The 20,675-nt window shown below is 44.8% G+C and overlaps 1 protein-coding gene across 5 annotated transcripts in view; it reads left to right on the top strand.

Annotated features, from left to right (window-relative positions):
- Positions 1 to 20,675, top strand: part of CBFA2T2 (CBFA2/RUNX1 partner transcriptional co-repressor 2) — a 126,652-nt gene that overhangs the window by 85,266 nt on the left and 20,711 nt on the right. For 3 of the 5 annotated variants that reach the window (XM_053246043.1, XM_053246045.1, XM_053246044.1), the window contains exons 2-5: positions 12,333 to 12,476; positions 13,795 to 14,036; positions 16,629 to 16,718; positions 19,422 to 19,603. In XM_053246043.1, the coding sequence (XP_053102018.1) occupies positions 12,333 to 12,476; positions 13,795 to 14,036; positions 16,629 to 16,718; positions 19,422 to 19,603 (658 nt within the window). Of the gene's footprint in view, positions 1 to 1,098; positions 1,180 to 12,332; positions 12,477 to 13,794; positions 14,037 to 16,628; positions 16,719 to 19,421; positions 19,604 to 20,675 lie in introns of those variants that run through there. The other 2 variants (XM_053246042.1, XM_053246041.1) reach the window with 2 other exon arrangements.

Below are 20,675 nucleotides of genomic sequence, written 5' to 3'. Positions count from 1 at the left end.
GGCAGAAAACTCGCCCAAGTAGCCTCCCTTAAAAATGAGGTTAAGGCAGTGAGCGCTCCCTTAACCTCATTTTTCTGCTCGTGTGTCAGCCGTGGCTGCTTGCAATCACAGCTGGCACGCTTGGGGTGTGGGTGGGGTCCCAATAATACACCGTGCACTCACACGGTACATTAATAAGCTCGGGGGGGGGGGCGCGGAGGGACGTGGCAGTGCTTCCCTGTACCTCGACCCTCGGAGCTTCAGAAAAAGAAGAGAGGATCGTCTGCAGGGCGTGTGAGTGTAATCCGCTCTCCCTGCAGACTGCACCGGAGCTCTTCTTACCAACCGTGAGAAGAGCTCCAGTGTGACTACAGCTGATCTTTCCCTGCCATTTGCAAGCCTCAAAAGCGTTGAGCGTGCTGCCTGCATTTCTGTGTTTGCATAGGGCAACTGGGAGAACCAGCAGGCTTGGCCAGTGTCCTGTGTGGCCTGAGCATGTGCCCTAGGATTGTGTGTCCCAGAACCTTTTTATAATGTGCAGTTTCCTCCAGAGGCAGGTTGATGTGGAAAGAGTTTCCGGAGGATAGACCCACCCTAGAGCAGTGTTGCCTGTAACAGGGATTCTCAGATGTTGTGGTCTACAACTTACATAATCCCCCGCCAAAGGCAGTGGCAGCTGTGTATAATAGGAGTTGTAGTCAGCAACATGATGTGGGAATCCCTGCTACAGGGAACACTGCCCTAGAGGAAGCCTTGGTATTGATACCATGTAAGCATCCCTTTCAGCTGAAGCTCTCCATGCACTTGGGCAGAGGTAAAGGTGTCTGATAAATGGGCAGAAGCAAAACCTATGAGCTAGAGAGAGGATGAGATAGGATGTTCTCAACTAGAAAGAATCAGAAAACAAACAAGAGGATTTTCTCCCTCCCTTTTCTTCTTGGTTTCCAATGTGAAAAATATTAGCTTGATAGAGACTGAAAACAGATGGTGAGCAGATGAAGCAGATAAGCATGTTGTTCAAAATAAGCGTTTACCCAGGCTGTGGAGGTGACAAATCATATTTACATTATCTCATCCAGCTACTGTGATGCTGCTTTTAGCTGTATTAAAACAAACAGTACACGGGGTACCTGGGAAGCACAAGCAGATTGTAAGGAGTCCTCTTTATGGTGGAATCAGCTGGGTCCCAAGGGAGATCAAGTAAGTAATCTAGACTGTCCTTCCTGTGCTTCGGGGCAATCATTTTCATGACCCTAAACCACGATTTGTTTAGTGTGACTGATCATTAGGAAGAGGATTTTTCTTGACCTATTTTTAAATTGCTTCTCTTCCACTGCAGTGGCTCCCAGACCTTTTGCTGAGAACAGTTAAATATTCATCATTCTTTTGTTCTGGACTTGCTGGTCTGTGCATCCACTGCATTTCTTAACCCTCAAGAAATTTCTGATTTAAAAACAAAACATTCAAGGTACCCCTAATGTACAGATCCAAACCTTTTTGTTGTACTATATTTAGAATGGGAGTCAAATTACATGTTGCACACAAATGCTTTTGTGTGTGCAAGAAAAGCTGCTTTGGGATGAGACCAATTGGGAGTGGAGAAATGTGGTGAAAAGGGTGCCTAACTCTTTGCTTGCTTGACATTTCCACTACTCCACCTCTCCTCCTCCAGTGAATCTCCTCCCTGTGGCACATGTTTGCAAACACCTGTTTGAAATCCTGCAGGGGAAAGTCCGTCTGGTGTAGGGTGACTTGGTGCAGGGAAACTGTGGGTGTCTGGCAAGCACAGGAATGCCTCCTTCAAATTCAGATTACAGTGCCTGTCAAAATGGTTGTTCCAGTGAGCGCAAGTTTGCCTTTTCTTCCAAACCAGCACATGGTTAGTCACTGGACACCATAAGAGAAACTTAGCACCCATATGCCTATCTCAGGCCTTTTCCACAGTAGGGGTGTGAAAACATGGAGCTAGGATGGCTGAAGGGAGACAAAACAGACCTGAAAAGCAGGAACCAGAGGAAACGATGGGTAGTCAGTACATGGAACTAGGGAAGGGAACAGTGTTCCCTCTAACAGGGATTTCCAGATGTTGACTACAACTCCCATAATCCTCAAGCAAAAGCCATTGCAGCTGAGGATTCTGGGAGTTGTAAACAACATTTGGGGATATCTGTTAGAGGGAACACTGGAAGGGAAGTTCTAAGGGGGGATGGGGCAGAAATAGACATAGGCCTTGACTCGAAACAAGAGGCTGTTGACAGGCAGGGGAGTAAACCCAAGGGGTCACTGTCTAGAACCTCAATCCCAACAGGAATTCCGGCTTCTACTGTCACTGCAGCATTGTAACATGGCAATGAGGAGCAAGGGGCCATGGATGGTGTTGCCAACGAGACTCAGTTTTGGGTATGGATTTCTTTCCAGTCATGTCCTGGGTTCAAGAATTTACTGCTTTCATCCCAACCATGTGGTGGACTTATATTCCCATGTACTTCTTCATAAAGGCACTGAAGTGAATAGTCAGCAGGGTAAACTTGGGAGCAGAGCTAGCACATGTAATCAGATGTTGCGATTTGGCAGTTTGGTGGCAAAAGCTGCATGCTATAAACATGCTGCTCAGTCTGTGCCCAGCAGGCATTGCTTGGGAAATGGCACCAGCATCTATGTTTCTGAAAAGGATTTAATCAGCAACATTGGACCAGTCTGTACTAGCCAATGATGAGAAACGAAGCCTCTGATTTGATTATGTTCCAGGAAACTAGGGGTTAGCAGTGTACTTTGATGAAATTCTAAAACCTGCTTGTTTCAAAGGCTTACCCGTCCTTAATGTAGGAAGTGATACAAATATGACACTTGAAGGAGATATACTGGGAAGGTGATTGCAAGAATATCTTCATTTTGGAAAGGGGGCTATTTTATATGTCATTGCTTATGAAACTTATCAAAGGATACTTTGCAAATGTGATTTAATTCTCTCTTCTCAAAAGCTCACAGAAGCTGTCACTTAAAATGGTGATCCTGGAATATATAATGACATATGCCCATATTTACCTGAATAGAAGATTACTCTGAATCTAAGATGACTCCCCCCCGCCCCAAATTACAAGTTTATTGTATTTACATGAAAGGAAGAGGACTCTGAATGTAAGATGCTGCCCTGATTTCTAACATTAAAGAACTTTGAAAAACTAGTCTTTGATTCAGGTCAATACAGTATTTTAAAAACAAGACTGTCCTTTCACAAAACTCTTACACACCTCTTGCTGTTCAAGGTTTGCCCATAAATAGGTCTTGCAGTCTTCTCAGAAGATGTCCAGGGTTGTATGGACCCTAGTTAGATGTGTAGCAGTCCACAGAATATGGACTAGAGCAGTCTAGAGGAGAGCTGGTCTTGTGGTAGCAAGCATGACTTGTCCCCTTAGCTAAGCAGGGTCTGCCCTGGTTGCATATGAATGGGAGACTTGATGTGTGAGCACTGCAAGATATTCCCCTCAGGGGATGAAGCCACTCTGGGAAGAGCAGAAGGTTTCAAGTTCCCTCCCTGGCTTCTCCAAGATAGGGCTGAGAGAGATTCCTGCCTGCAACGCTGGAGAAGCCACTGCCAGTCTGTGAAGATAATACTGAGCTAGATAGACCAATGGTCTGACTCAGTATATGGCAGTTTCCTATGTTCCTATGAATCCAGTAGCAGCAACAAAAATGTATTAAGCTATGAGCTTTTATAGGTGTCTACTTTCTTTGAAGGCAAGAAATTTATTGTTAAGATGAAAGTACGTGTGCATATACATCCTGCAAAAGTTATCACCATATCCTACAGCACTGGAACCCTAAATATGATATGAATATATTATACATCCAAATGGGAAACAATTGACTCTTTAAATTTCTAAATCCTTAATTTCTGGGAAGTGCTGTTAGTCAGTTTGGGGATTCCACTTTCAAGTATTGATTTATTTGTTTAAAATGTTTATACCCCACCCCTCCATTATACTACTGCTCTTAGAGAACTTCCAGAAAGAACAAGATTCAGTTTTGGCATTAAGTACAAGAACCTCCATTGTTAAAACTACTGTTTCTGAACTGGATTGTATTTCTGCACTTTGTTCATACAAACAAATTATATTATTATTATTATTATTTAGCTGCCCCATAACAAATTGTTATCTGGGTGGCTCACCACAGAGGATTAAAGCATGCAATAAAAACACATAACATGTTAAATCATAACAGACCAAAGAAGAGAAAAGAAAAGGTAAAAAGAAAATACAAAATACAATACAAAACAGCTTAAAAACTCATTTTAAAATTAGTTAAAAATCAGAACAAATCTGAAAACCCTAATTTAAAAACCTGAATTTAAAAGGTCTGAGTGAACAAAAAGGTCTTTACTTGGCGTCTAAAAGAACCAAGTGTTGTAGCCAGGCAAACCTCACTGAGGAGGCTATTCCATAAACAGGGTGCAACCACCGAAAAGACCCTCTCCCTGGTAGCCACCCACCTCACCTTTTTTTGGCAGGGAGACTCAGAGGGGGGCCTCCAAAGAAGATCTTAAGGTACCGGTAGGGACATATGGGGCAAGGCACACTCTCTCAGGTAACCAAGTCCCAAGCCATTTAGGGCTATAAAGGTTAAAACTAGCACTTTGAATTGGACCTGGAAATGGACTGGGAGCCTGTGCAGCTGATGAAGCGCTGGCATAATGAGATCAAAATGTCTGCAGCCCTATTTTGTACCAGCTGTGGTTTCCAGACTGTTTTCAAAGGCAGCCCCACATACAATGCATTGCAGTAATCCAAGCGTGAGGTTACCAGAGTGTGAGTAACTGTGGCCGAGCTATCTCTGTCCACGTAAGATCGCAGTTGGCGTATCAGCCGAAGCTGATAAAAGGTGCTCTGAGCCACAGAGGCCACTTGAGCCTCATAAAGGCTTCAACTGTGTTGGATCACAGTTTCTGACCTTGGTTGTTTCCAAAGAAGTGGGCTTGTGCAGTTTAAAGGCACAGTGATCGCTGCCCAGTGAGACTAGCAATGTTAGAGACACCCACAGCAGTGCAGGGTCTGCTGAACTGCCTGCATTTCACTGCGCTGACTGTGAGCTATTGTTTTAAATAGAGGGTCATGTTGCTGGAATGGGAAGCAGCCAGCAACATTTCGTTTTCTGTGTTTTACACTACAGGTGTATTCAGTTATCCATGGAGGTTCTGTTCCCTCAGTTTGGGTAATGAAAGGATGGATAGCAAGGCATTGGGGCAATGGGAATCAGGGGTTTAATCAGAATTAGGTTCCTGCGCTGGGGGGAAAAATCTGGAAAACAGTGAAAATAATGGAAATAAAGTTCCATATGATTTTCAACAGGTCTCCATCTGTCTAGCAATGCCCCCCCCCCAACATCAATTTGGCCAATCTTCTGTGGAAAATTGCAGGGGGGGAAATCCCCCCTTTTCCAACAGAAGGGGCACACAATGTCTCCTTTAAACAAAATGATGGCCAGAAATGCCCTCCGTGGACACTTCTGCCCATCTAGGAACTGCGGATCTGCAGGTATTAACCCTTTCTGTACCTGTGTATGCAGAGGTCAGGTGCCTGTTTTTGGACCGTGGATATATGGAATCATGAATAGCGGTAATGTGTATAGCAAGGTCCACCTGTACTACTGTACCTGCTTTCCTTTTCACAATGTTCATGTTGACCACTAATATATGCTAGTCATATAAGAAACTCTATCACTAACACTCCAAACCACCGTTTTCAAAACAAGTGTAGAGGAGGAACAGAAGTGGCCCAAAGACAGGAACACAACGTACAGTTAAACCATGGAATTCGCACTCACTGGATGTGGTGATGGTCACTAATCTAGATGGTTTTTAAACGTTCATGGGTGATTGGGCTATCTCTGTGTAATCCGCCCTCAGCCATTTTTGGAAGGGCAGTATAGAAATCAAATAAGTAAGTAAGTTAAGTAATGGCTCTAGCCTTGGTTATTTATTTATTTATTACATTTATATACTACCTCATACAAATGTCTCAATGCGGTTTACAGATAATAAAACCAGAATTGATAGCTGTATATTTCCATCAGGATCAGAGGGGGCATGCCCTTGAACACCAAGTGCTGGGGGACACCAACAGGAGGGGATAGTTGCAGGCTTCCCAGGTACACCCTAGTTTGCCATGCCATGAAACCTTTGGACCAATCCAGCAGGACCTTCCTTACATTATAAAAAGAGAAATAAAGGTGGGAGGGAAAGGAGATAAACATAACTGGAGAGGGAGAAAGGTGACCTACAGAACCGTTACCTGTCATTCCAGTCATCGTTTTTGATGGACCTAACGTGAGCTGGTTTTGGGCGGGGGGGGGGCTGGTTTTTTATCTAGAAGCCAAGAGTGACCATAAGGTATGCCAGGCCTTCCTCATTCAAGTCAGGTTACACCCAACCCCCGTGGTTGCTATTCCAGAAGGGAAAGTTTCATTGGTGCCAATGGGCACTTTCCTCTCAGAGGAAATGAAAGCTGAGGTATCGCTTGATCCAGATCAAGCTCATGATGGAGCCAAAAGGTTAACATTCCCTCCTCCCCACACCACACAATCCCTGTCAGTATGAGACACTCCTCCATGGCTGCTTTCTAAATTAAAAGCAAGCACAGGAGCAGATGATCACGTGCTGAAAGTATCCTCAAGCGAAGGTCTAAGATCAGCTTTTTGCTGGATCTGTGCCAGCTCACTTTAGGCTGGACTGCTAAAGAGCCACTTGCCTGGATGCCTCTGGTGAGTAAGAGTTGCTTCCAGGTGACCAGGTAGAAAAGCTGATCAAAAATTATTCCTTCATGTAAGTTGTAAGTGACTTATGTGGGTACATGTGATCAGGATCTCTCTCTCTCTCTCTCCCCTGGGCCAAAAACTCACATGGGCTTATTTTGCCAGATTGCTTTAGGCCAGGGGTGCACAACTCAAACGTCCCAGTGGGCCAGAAACAACCATGACGATGTATGTGGGGGCCGAAGTCAATTTTCAGTGCATTGATTATTGGAGTAAAATTAATTATAAATATTAAAGTAATTACTAGATTGTTGTGGCTCCTTCCCTCCTGCCACGGACCCACAATCTGAACCAAGGATAGTGACAAGAAAATAAGCCCTGTCCTTGCTCAGACAGTGCGCACCTGACTGTGCTAGCCCCGCACAAATGCCTCATTTTGGGGCTCCCGCTCTTGCTGGCTGCCTGGGCCTTCACAAATGTCCCCGCGGTCCAGATCTGGCCCCTGGGTCTGATGTTGTGCAGGGCTGCTTTAGGCAATGCAACCTGAACCTTACCCAGGAAAGGTGAGCTGGGGGAGTGGGGGGAGCTGGCCTACAAGTAAAGGTAATTGCAAGATAAAGGAACAGCACCTGCCAATATAAAAAGGTCCAACTTTTCACTGCAACAGCACAGAAAAGAGGAGAGCTCTGATCCGTAGTGCTGACAAACCTGTTGCAAGTCTCTGTTGTGGGCACACCTTTTTATAATGTTGTGGCCCAAAATATATGGTCCACATCTCTTTCAGTAGCACACTGACCACTTGTTAACTAAAAATAAGATAAATAAAAAGAATGAAGGCCTGTCTCGTTTATTTCACAAGCAATCTGTGACTGTGCTCTAGCATGCCCTTCATAAACATATTGACAGGTTTCTAACACATCCATCTGGGTCCTATCTTATCTCCCCCCCTCCTTTTGTTAAAGGGGGAGACAACTAGGAATGGAAGGAACTGACAGTTGTCTTTCACTTCTGCATGTTGTGCACAGAGTGTGAAACCCCAAAGGGAGCCCTCCTCTTAGACCACCTGCTTTTCCAGTGATGGGTGCCAAAAGGCCCGGCGGAGATCTTAGCAGTTAGACATGTTGCAACCTTCAGCGCTTGGCATAATGCTGGAATTCAGTACAGCCCACCAGCAGGCATGTGGAAATGCCTGCTCAAAAGTTAGATGGAAGACGACTCCAGATTCTCTCTCCTGTCAAGAATAAGCTGCTTCTCTTTCCGTAACCTCTGAAATCCTCTTTCATGCAAGAAATACATGGTAGCTAAGAGAGCAGTATGGGGCTATGGGGAAAAGAAGAGGAACAAAATATCTGATTACATTTTTCTTGTAGTAGAAATTACAGCTTCAGTACAAAGAAGCTGTTGCATACTCAGTAAGCATTCAGAGAAAGATTTCCCATGTCTCTTTTGCTCCCACCCCCACCCCATCCAGCAGATTGGCACTTTGCTGTTGCTTCGCAGCTGCTGAAATTCAGACTTGGAATCTGTATTGATGATGCTAATTGCAACATCCGTAAGAGTCATAGTGTAACTCCACTGTGCCATAATTAACTTATAGACATCAGTACTGCAAGATATGGGTGCAGGCCAATGTGATATTATCTGCCTGATGAAACTCAAGGAAGAGTTCGGATGGAAATGCCGTGAAAACATTGGCATTCAGATGTTTTGTTTGTAGCCCGGTTTTACTATATAAACCACTTGGAGAGCAATCTTTTTGAAAAGCAGCCGTATATAAACGTTACAAATTATTACAAATTAAAAATCAATAAATTCATGAGGAAGAAGTCTATCAGTGGCTAAATGGAGCCTCGATCAGAGATGGTGGCTGACATACAGCGCAGCGTTATGTATGTGAGGGAACATAACATTTGAGCTGTTGTGCTAAATGCAAGAGTTGCACAAATGCTGTTGTACAATTGATGGCCATTGGAAACAATACTGTACCGTTAATTGTGCAACTGTGTTTACACAAGTCTTGCAGTTAGTGCAACAGCGCTCTTGTGTGACTGGGCAAATGTTACATTCCACTGTGTGCATGATGCTGCACAGTACCCTGTTTGCAAACTTCCCAAAGCATCTGGTTGGCTCCATAGGAGACAGAATGTGGGACTAGATGGAATTTAGTTTGCTCTAACAATGCTGTTCTTATGCAGCAGTAATTAGAATGAAGGATTTAAGAAGCATGATGAATTTCAGAGACAAGACAAGAAACATCTCAAATTCTGTACTGCTTATTAATATAGTAGAATTTATAATTATACCTAAGACATCTATAAAACAGTGAACACAGAGACAGAATTGCATTCTTAGTTCATGTTTGGGGAGGGGAACATAGAATTAAGTGAGTTATCTATGAGGGCAAAATAAATCTTTTCTCTGTCATCTTAAACAGAGATCTGGATTCTTGACCCAAAATGTGCACCCTGTCTATACCTCTTTTGGGGTAGAAAAATCATTTTTGAATTCAAAGGCCTGATAGAAAAAGAAGCTTGCCATGTCTTCAAAAGTCTCCTATAGAATTGGCCTTATAGGGAATTCCAAAGGAAGGGTGTGATCTTTGCAATTATCAGCCTAGCATCAGAAGGCCAGGATATCCAGAGCATGACCTCACCTGAGGATCTTTGAACTAGCAACATGAACAAATAGGTGATGTAGCTGGAGCATTCTTCCTTGTAGTAAAGTTAACATGGCATTTATCAAGACTATCACACTTTGGGTGCTACATGAGGTAAATGGCTCTGATCTGATCAGAGTTAGTAGGTGTGCAGAACAAAATGCTCCCAGACAATCAAAATGGGAGCTACAGGTTTTCACTGAATTACAATGATTAAAAAAATGCTGCTTTGCAACTTCCGTTGGCAGTCTGTTCACCCCGGGGAAGGAAAAAGTGCTAGTGTGCAAAAACATGTGAGGAATTGAACTAGCACACAGCCCTTCCACCCACAGTACTGAGCTCTGCCGTCCTTCACCTGAAAGCCCCTGCGGAAATCTCAAGCACCTGTTTCTTCCAGTCATGCACTGTGCCACAATTGGCTCACTTAATTTCCATATAGAAAAACAGAAGGGATAGCAAGGCAAGAGAGAACTTGTTTTGGGTTCTCTCCAGTGACGGTATCGGTGACAACCGTCTCTCATTAAGGTGTTGTCATATAACAGACACCAAAACCCATTATTTGCAAAGCCGCAAAGGAAGGAGCGCCCCTTTTCAGTGCATTAGCGCATGGGGTGTTCTCAGCCTAGGTCCCCAGATGCACTTGAGGGCTACTGTCCATTAAAGTTGCTGCATTCAGTTATCGGCGTCACATGGTAACAGGTTCACGAGGCAGTTCAAAGAAACCAGTTTTAAAACCGTAAACCCTGTGGATGGGAAGCGTATGTTTGTTCCTTTTATTTATGCTGCAGGAATCTGTCTTTCTGTTGTTTGTTTTAACGTCTAAGATGCAGTAGCAGGTATGAAAACTTGCAAGAAAATGTTGTTTTGCATAGAAAAATAGGAAACCTTATGCCAGTGATTGAACCTGGGACATTCTGCATGCAAAGCAGATTCTGTACTTCTGCCCTGTAGCCCCATCCCGGTATCTTTTATTTGTACAGTGGCCTACGATGGTTCCTGGAAAATGATGCTTACAGATAGCTCATCAAGGAAGCATCATCATCAAGGAATCAAACTCTGTTGGCAGCTCTGTCTTTTCACCTATTGGTATGTTTCCCAGACTATGGGGAACACCTATATTGGGCAGCAGCGATACAGGAAGATGCTGAAAGGCATCATCTCATACTGCGTAGGAGATGGCATTGGTAAACTCCTCCTGTATTCTACCAAAGACAACCGCAGGGCTCTGTGGTCGCCAGGAGTCGACACCGACTCGATGGCACACTTTATCTTTACCTTTTCTAACTCTATTACTGGACCTAAGCATCAGCTGTACCATGAAGGACATGACATGATTCCAGTTGTGTGTTTGCTATGCAGTGGATTGCCTTTTTTGCTATATGTTGAAGGCAACACTGGGGCATGTTACATACACTTCAAGCTGCTCTTACATGTATGCTATATAGCCACACACCTGCTATGTTATACTAGGCAATTGCAAAGAGTACCTTGAGAAGGTGCTCTTTGTGGAATATCCACTAATGTCACATGTGACATCACTTGCCTTTTGTAATGCCTTTTGGCAGTTGATATGTGCCAAAGGGCCCATTCTTTGAAAACAGGCATTAAACAAGAGTTGGGCAATATGAAGAAATCTGAGGTAGACTCTTCCGGTCTCCCAGGAAATTCCAGCTATAATTTCAGTTGCTTTATTTAGAAGAGCTCCAGATGCAGGGAGAAATGGAAGCACGAGTAACTGCAACTTTGTATTCTGTGCAATTGTTTGTACTATTCAATGGGCAACTACTTTATCTCCTTCTGCAGTAAGATACAGAAGCGTCCAATGCACAGACAGCAGGCACCTTTGACCATGTGGCAGGATGCAGAAGTCCTTGTTTGTTTGCAGACTCCATGTGGGAGAACTGAAAGGGCACATCTCCTGTGCTTCCTGTTCCCCCTGCATCTCATATGTCTGAAGCTCCTCGTTTCCAAGTGCCATGTAGCTATATAAAGTTGATAGCGGCCTGCTTTCCTCTGGCAGGCTGTAGAAAATTCAGGTGTTAATGCAGAAATAAAGGATGTAGCTCTTCTATACAATGAATGTCCAAAACTAGTTTGTCATTGTTTTGATCTCCACATATGAATATCAAGGGTATGTATGCAATGAAGATCTAAAGAGCGAATGTTGTGAAGTGACTGTGACCCAGGAAGTCCTCAGTTCAGATCTCACCACCTCTACCATGAACTCACCTGGAGGGCCTTAGGCCAAACTGCACCGCCTCTCCATCTGCAATATGGAGGTGATACTGACCTCCTTTATAGGGTGATTGTAAGGTTCACTGGTATGAATGTGAAATGCTTTGAACAGTGAAGTGTCATCGCTATCCAGAATGTGTTCTTCCTTTTGTTTCATATCGTTGACCTCGGTGTCTTCGGTATAGCAATTTTAAGTAGAACTAATAATCTATATTTATGTAGATCAACTTGGGGGGTGGGGGTCAAATGATAAGAATGATATGATACATGTGAACAAGAAGGGATGTGCTGAGAGCACACCTGTAATGACATCCTCAACAGACATCCTGGTGCCCTTGTGTGTCCCTTAATTGCATGCGGGGGCTGTTTATCTGTATGGTCTTTAAATGTGGACTGCATACATGCTCTTTCCTGTTCATGTTGTTTGAACCGGCCCAGAAGGGTTGCTTCTGTCAATTGGAATCTTTGCCATCAAAGCTGGCCTCTGAGTACACTCAGAACTCCTTCCTCTCCCTCCCTCTGCAGGGATGAGCCTGGAACCCAGAGTGTACTGTCAGGGGCCAGAAGAGACTGCTTTCTTCCGCCAACATATGTACTTTTGTGTGGATTTTGTTTTTGTAAGCCCCTTTGGGAGGCAGTCTTGGCTGAATGCTGGGGTACATATGCATGAATAAATAATACTTAAAATGTTTTCTTCTGCTTTCCATTTCAGTTGCTAGTGAGAAGAGGGTGCCAGTGATGCCAGGATCCCCTGTGGAAGTCAAGATACAGTCGAGATCTTCTCCATCCAGTATGCCGCCACTGCCACCTGTCAACTCCGGCGGACCCCGACCTGTCTCATTTACCCCTGCTGCATGTAAGGCTATGGCATGTTTGAATCCAACTTGTTACTGTAACTCTTTCATTTCATTGGTTCCCCTAATGAGCCTCTCTACTTTGGGTATAAGGAAAAGAAACTTAATTCTGAAGAATTCTTCCCAAGCTCTTTCATTCTGAATTGGACAGTATAGAAACGAGGGGCTATTTTTCCAAGCCAGGAGGGGTGAATGTAAAGTGTGTTACCTAATTAAATCAACCTGACATTTTCATTAGCTTAGTCAGCAATTACTTACCAATTAGCTTGGTGGGTAGGTTGGGAAGAACCTCCTAAAATGTTTTTAATGGATCCACTGAGGCTAATCACACAAGCATGCAAAACCGGGCTGAAGGAGCCCAGCACGGATTTGCATGCTCGTGTGAACCACCAGGATCGGGCCCTATCACGGCAGCTACACAGCGGCCAACCTGCCTAAATAGCTTACCTCTAAAATGAGGTTAAGGGAAGTGAGAGCTCCCTTAACCTCATTTTTAAAATCGTGTGTCAGCAGCTGCAGCTCCCCATTATTAGGGATCCCAATAATGCACTACGCACTCGCGCAGTCAATTATTGGAGCTCTGGGGGGAGGGCGGCACACAGAGGCACATCCCAGCACCCCGGCCCCGGGAGCTGTTGCTCAGAGGAGATGGTCTGCAGGGAAGGTAAGTTAAACCCGCCTTCCCTGCTGTCTGCCTGCGAACTCACTCATTGTGAGAAGAGCTCTATTGTGTCTATAAAGGCATTTTTTGCCCAGTGGAACCTCTTCTTCAGCCTCTTTTAAAATAATTGTTGGCCTTCTGTGCCAACTCACCCAACTGCAGCAAGTGTGAAGATCCAAGATGTACCCATGGTAGAGACACTGATGTGGAGAGGGAAGTTCTGCTACTCCTCACTGGAGGCGCTCTAGCCACCTGATCTTGGGGCCCTGGTCCATGGCCTCCAAATGGCTAGGGGGCCTCCTGCCCGCCGCGGCTGACCTACGTGCTGTATTTTTTTAAATCAAAGCTGCCACACAGCCGAGGGGTGGCTGCCGTGTGTGTGTGTGTGTGAGCTGTGTAGTTGACCTGCTCCCCACCTCTGGCACCCCCCACCCCCGTCCTATAAATTTACTGTGGTCTTCCAGCCTGTAGTACAGATATCCTGAAGAGAATGAAAAGGGAGAGTTTTAAAACATAACTGTTTTTTAAAATTTTCCTATGCGGTAAAAGTAGACATGCAGACTCCTTCATTCTCTTCCCAACAGTAGTAACACAGCTGTGTTTTGACAGTATAAAGCTTACCTATTCATTGTTTTTTTTGCATTTCTTTGGCAATGCAGTACCCAATGGAATGAACCATTCTCCTCCAACGCTGAATGGAGCACCATCACCTCCTCAGAGATTCAGCAATGGGCCTGCCTCATCATCTTCGTCTTCCTTGACCAATCAGCAGCTCCCAGCTACCTGTGGGGCTCGTCAGCTCAGCAAGCTGAAACGCTTCCTTACCACCCTCCAGCAGTTTGGCAATGACATTTCACCAGAAATTGGGGAGAAGGTTCGAACCCTTGTTTTAGCATTAGTGGTGAGTATTAATAAACAGAATAAATACATCAAATAATTGAGAAGTGGAAGCTCCTGCAGTTGGTTATGACTCTTTTCTTCTTATGCCATGGTTTTGTCAGCAGAAGAGTATTGTTTGATGTCTTCTAAAGGAGCTAATGATATGCCCAAGCTCTTTATAATGTTTGATCTTCTGAACATCCTGATTTTTAGTTTTTTCTGGATCTCTGTAGCTTATCTTCTTTCCGAGAACTGGGATGCTTGTTTGGAGCATGATGAATTAATAATTTTCTAGAATCATAGAGTTGGATCATAGAACTATGATTCTATGAACTCTAGAATCATAGAGTTGGCCTTGTAGGCCATCTGGTCTAATGCCTTGTTTGAGGCAAGAAATTTAGAGCATAGCATCCTCAAGAGGTGGCTGTCCAGTAGGGATGTACACGAACTTTCGTGCCCTCCCTTGCGGGGCAGGCAGGGATACCTTTAAGATGCAGGTAAGGAGCTCTGTACATGCGCCAGCCATTTGTGTAGTCAGCAACACAATGCTGAGCACGCAAATGGCCAGCGCACATATGACCAGTCTTCTAAAACAAGTGCCAGCGGGGGGAAAGTGGCAGGGAGGGGGCGAGCAGGTAAGGAGTTCCTTACCTGTATCTTAAAGGTACCCCTCACTGCCTGTTGAGCCAGCTCAAACACCAGCATTTGAGCCTGTTTGATGCTTGAAAAAGGAAGCGCCAAACAGGCTGGTGCTCATCCTTACCGTCCAACTTCTGTCTGAAGGCCTCCAGGGAGGGAGAACCCACCACCTCCCTAAATAACTGGTTCCATTGTCAGACTGCTCTCACCATTAAGAAATGTCTTCTAATGTATCTGGCCCTGCCCTTTGAGGCAGTTGAGAACAATTGTCTTTGCCCTCTTCTGTGTGATGGCCCTTCAGGTCTTGAAGAATGCTGTCGGGACCCAGTCTCTCTTATCCAGGTCCTCTTTCTTATAGGGTTGTTTTCCGGACACCTGACTATTTTTGTTGCCCTCCTTTAAAAAAAAATCCCATTTGCCTACATCCTCATTACAGTGCAGCACCCAAAACCAGACACAGTATCCAGATAGAATATTTCATACTAATCACACTTACTGTTGCCAAACCATGTTTCCCCTTTCTTATACCTATGCATTTGTTTGTTCATTGTTCATTTCTAAGTACAGGACTGTGCAGCTGTCTCTGTTGAATTTCATTTTAATAGTTTTGACCCAGTTTTTTGTTCTATCAAGTTCGTTTTGAATTTTATTTCTGTCTTCTAAGATGTTCTCTTTCCCTCCCAGTTTTGTTTCATTGCAAATTTTATAAACATCCCCTCTACCTCTTTATCTAACTCATTGATAAAAATGCTGAAGAATACTTGGCCCAACACGAGCCTTGCAGCACACCACTCAAAATCTCTATCCAGTTTGATGAAGAGCCATTTATGAAAATTCTTTGAACACAGTTTTCCAACCAGTGATGAATATGAGTTATATGGTCTTCCGAGATAACCCAGAGACCAACCTGGCTGCTGCATTTTGTACCAACAGCAGTTTCCAGACTAAGTACAAAGGCAGCCTCACATAAGGCGCATTGCAGTAGTCAAGTCCGGAGGTTACCAGCATATGTACTACTATACTGAGGTCGTTCATCTCAAGAAACAGACACAGCTGGCGTATCAGCCAAAGCTGATAGAAAGCACCCCTGGCCACTGCACCAACCTGAGACACCAGGGAGAGGTTTGGGTCCAAAAGCTGCATACCTGTTCCTTCTGGGGAAGTGTGACCCCATCCAGAACCGTATGAAAAGCGGTTTGAAATGGGTGTAGATAATCAGTTTCCTCCAAGACTGTCTGGAGCTTGGAGGCCACCACCCTCTCAGTTACCTTGCCCAGCCATGGAAAGTTGGAGACAGACCTATAAGTTGCTTAACTCTGAGGGATCCAATGCAGGCTTCTTTGGAAGAGGTCTAATAATTGCCTCCATATGACAGGAAGGCATCCTGACCTCCTTTCAAGAAGCATTAGAATATCTACTAGGTCCTCTAGAACAACCCCCTGCCAGATAGTATAAGCCATGACGGACAAGGGTCAAGAGAACAGGTGGTAGGCTGCACCACTCCAAGCAACTCATCCATATCATCAGGAGTCACAAACTGAAACCGATCCAGCATAAGCATATAAGAGGAGTTGCCGGACATTTCCTCATTAGATTCTGCAATAATCGTGGTGTCTGAGTCTGTCAGCCTGAATACTAGATATTTTATCCACAAAAAACACATTTAAAATGTCTCAGCAGGTAACTGGTGGTTCCAAATTCTGATTCAAGGAAGGAGGGGCATGTACTAGCCCTCTCACAATCCTAAACAACTCTGCTGAACATGAGCTTGTGGTTGCAATGCGGGCAGAAAAGAATAGCTTCTTTGCCGCATGTATTGCTTGAGAAAGTCTCACCCTTGAATGAATTTTCCCTTGACTTCTGTGAAGTTCAGCTTAATTGTATTTTGCTTGATAGAATATCTGGGATGCGTGTGCATTTAATCCTGGCTGTTTAATCCCAAGAAGGCTACTGAGAATTTCTTCTCTCCATGCAGAATTCTACGGTGACAATAGAGGAGTTCCATTGCAAGCTTCAGGAGGCCACTAATTTTCCTCTTCGTCCATTTGTGATTCCATTCTTGAAGGTGATTGGTTAATGTTTGTGGGGACTAGTAACTTGTGACCCAGTAAGGAGGGTGCTCTGGATGCCACATTGGATCATTTTTATAAGAGCTCCCCTAGGATGCATGCACAATCATATTGCCTTCAGAATACACAGCAGCCCCATTTGTGCAGGCAATTCTCCTCCAAACCGAAGATCTGTGAGAACAGCAGTAGACTGCATACCCTCTGCTATGCTTGGGGATCTCCTCCACATTTTTCCACACTCAGTGTATAAACACTCTTCCAGCTTTTTCCTGAAATCTGTTTAGCACAGGAAAGAAAGAGATCTATTAGAATAAATGCAGTCATTAATGTCTGAATCACAGTGCACATGTTTTGCATATATTCTATGCAAAACATAGGATATATGCAAAACTATATCCTAGTACTTGATACATATCCTCCTTCAGGTTTACTTCATTATGAGCTGAAACATTTTCCCCGATATTAGGGTTGAGCCTAAAATTGTCTTAATTCTCTGGTTTGTAAGCACAGTTAAGCCCTGGCTCCCTCATTCAGAGAACACATGAGCTGTGGTTTAACTAACAAGGATTTTGCCAACACAACTTTGTGCTGGAGGTGAAGAGATATCATGGAGTTTGGGAGCTCATTCCTTTCTTGTTCATGATCCAACAAATCATGATTTGTTTGGATCATATGAACAGAGCTTCAGTGTGATGCTCTGAATGGGGTTTCCCCCAACCATATATTTCAATTAAAACACTTTGGGGTATTGGAAAAACCTTTTACAAGTATACAGCATGTAAAATTAATATGGCATCCTTTTTTGTTGTTGCTGTTTGTTTGTTAAATATAAGCAAAATAAACATGCTAAATAAAGACATAGTAGGTTTAGGGCACTTGAACATTTTCTGACCCAAAATTTTGTGGAGCAGAACAGTCATCTGCTGCAGAGGACATGAAAAATATTCAAGACCTGCAGTCTGGCCTGGAAGATCATTCTTTCCAGTGCTCTAATATGAAGGCATAATTTTTTGTTCCATAAGATTAGGAGTTGTGGAGCCTTTTAAGTAGGCTGAGAGAATAATGTGCAACAGCAGTGGAGGGTCAAGGTGCCCACCTGGGTACTGAGAACTCGATTTTACCAAAACAACCCCACCCCACCCCCAACCCTCTTAAGAGTGGCAAATCTAGGTTTGGGCTATGCTTGGCTTTTATCTTTAAGACTCTGACGTTTTAGGGAGGTTTTGAAAGTATGAAGACAAGCCTTCCTTGTGAAGGAAAGCTCAAGAACCCTTGGACCAGTAGGTAGATTGCTATACTTTCTTCTTTCCTGCAGTATTTCAGCTCATGTAAGAGTCACAGCTTCTCTATTTAGATTGATCACAATGTTGGGAGGCTAATCTCCCCCCCCCCCCCAGTACTTATTTAGCCTGGTGTGCCTACTGTACTGTGTTCCCTGTATCAGGGATTCCCAGATTTCATTGAGTACAACTCCCATAATCCTCAGCCAAAGGCCACTGCAGCTGGAGATAATGAAGGTTGTAGTCAACAACATCTGGAAATCCCTGTTACAGGGAACACTGCTCTTGTAGGGGACTTTGCAACATAGGCTCTCCTTTCCTTTGTCTATTGATCCAGCTAGTTTCTAATGTGGGACCACAGCTGCTGCTGCTGCTGCTGCTGCTACTACTACTACTACTAATATTTATAGACTGCCCTTCAACCAAGTGGTTTACATAGAAAAATAAATAATACATAAGATGGTCCCCTGTCCCCAAAGGGCTCACAATCTAAAAAGAAACATAAAACAGATACCAGCAACAGCCACTAGAGGGATGCTGTGCTGGGGTTGGATAGGGCCAGTTGCTCTCCCCCTGCTAAATATAAGAGAATCACCACTTTAAAAGGTGTCTCTCTGCTCATTTAGCTAGATCTTAGATACTGTTTTGGGGTGGAGAAATACATTCTCCCCCAACTGCTGTGAAGGAAAGCAGGAGTAGGAGCCAAGCAGATTTCCTGTCTCCAGAGGACCTGACAAGATTGAACACCAGGCCCCTGCTCCCCTAGCTATCTGTTCACTCTGGGGGGTCCTCTGTATATTGCGGTAGACCTGCAGAAGAGTGCACCCCCTGCTTCCCAGACATGGTATGCCCGGAGCTGCAGTCCTGTTTGCATCACAGCAGATTCAGCCTAGGACAAGGGTGGGCTCTATCAGCTGGTTCCAATTAATGTTGACTCATTGCTCCTCAGGAGGCTCCTGTTCTTTTAATCCTTGGTGTGGGGTGGAGTCTCTGTCATAAGAGAACTCCTGCTTTGACAAAGGCTGCTGCTGTGGATCATCAGATGGACAGCAGCAATAGGATCCCCCGCCATTTCTGAATCAAAATGGCACCCATGCTTTTTGAGAGAGGAGAGCTGGTCTTGTGGTAGCAAGCATGACTTGTCCCCTTAGCTAAGCAGGGTCCACCCTGGTTGCATATAAAAGGGAGACTTGATGTCTGAGCACTGTAAGATATCCCCCTCAGGGGATGGAGCCGCTCTGCGAAGAGCAGATGGTTCCAAGTTCCCTCCCTGGCAGCATCTCCAGGGTAGGGCTGAGAGAGATTTCTGCCTACAACCTTGGAAAAGCCGCTGCCAGTCTGTGTAGACAGTACTGAGCTAGATAGACCAATGGTCTGATTTGGTATAAGGCAGCTTCCTATGTTCCTATGTTTTTGCAGGCCAACCTTCCACTTCTGCAGAGGGAGCTGCTGCATTGCGCTCGGGCAGCCAAGCAAACCCCTTCCCAATACCTGGCCCAGCATGAGCACATCCTGTTGAATACGAACACTGCATCCCCAGCAGACTCCTCTGAGCTCTTGATGGAAGTCAACGGGAACGGGAAGAGGCAGAGCCCCGACAGGTAACCATGACAATGACTGGAGCACAGCAATCTGTGGCAGGCCTTAGGCCTTCTCATGGAAGCTTGTTCCGTGTCTTCTTGCAGGGTAGGTAGCCCCTCCCGACACTTACTGGGAGCTTGTGACTTGCCTGTGCCACACTTCCTTCTCACATATCTCTGCCACAAGGGTTAGCAGACATCCTCCATTCCTTCCAGTGGCTCTGTGGGCTAGCTCTGCCCCATGTTCCACCCCACCTGTCTTCTAGTTTAACTTGGAGAATTTCTCACATTTATGGCCCATGCACTGTTTTCAGCTCACATCTCCCCCCCCACCCCCCGCCCTTTATAGATGACCAGTATGCATGCACACATCTGTGCAGTGATTTTGAATCCCAAAGCAACAAGGCGATCTTGATGTGCTTGTGTAGTTGCAGCGAAATTCCTTTTTGCACATTGTTTTAATCAGTGCATAGAGCTGCTCCTGCACACTGGTAACCTGTAAACAGTCGAGGGGGGAAGTGAACTGTAAGCTCAGCAAGCTGCACATCTGCAGCAATGGGCAGCATCAAAAACAGAATCATGTGGCTGACTTCTCAGCAGTGTTGCTCTGCAAACAAAATCTGGTAATTCAGAACCTAAAGGTCTGGGGAGATATTTGGAAGGAAAGAATTTCGGAAGCTACTCCGACATGTAAAATATTTCCAGAAAGCATAAGATGTTGTTTGTGAAATTTTTTATTAGTGTTGGCCCACATCTGCAGTGGTCAGTCTGGATCTTTCTGTGCTGCGGGGGCTTTTGCACAAGAGTACCAGTACTTTAAGTCGTATGCTCGCACTCTAGAAGCCCTTGGAAACACATTGCTTGTAGGAGGGGGGAGAGGTAGCACCACATCAAAGGCGTAGGGAGCACTTGGGTGGCCAGAGGACATAGTCCTCCTGGCAGCTCCCCGGCCCCCTGTAACTGTCAAGTGTGCACACAAAGCGTGCATGCCCAAAGCCACGCCCCCTACATCTGATATCAGACACAGGGGGCGTGGCCAGTACCAGGGATGGGGCCAGTTGGCCCCTGCGGAGCTTCCGCAGTCAGCGATTCC

The sequence above is a fragment of the Hemicordylus capensis genome, chromosome 4 (assembly GCF_027244095.1).
Source record: "Hemicordylus capensis ecotype Gifberg chromosome 4, rHemCap1.1.pri, whole genome shotgun sequence".
Taxonomy (NCBI): domain Eukaryota; kingdom Metazoa; phylum Chordata; class Lepidosauria; order Squamata; family Cordylidae; genus Hemicordylus; species Hemicordylus capensis.
This window is presented reverse-complemented; position numbering and strand designations above follow the sequence as displayed.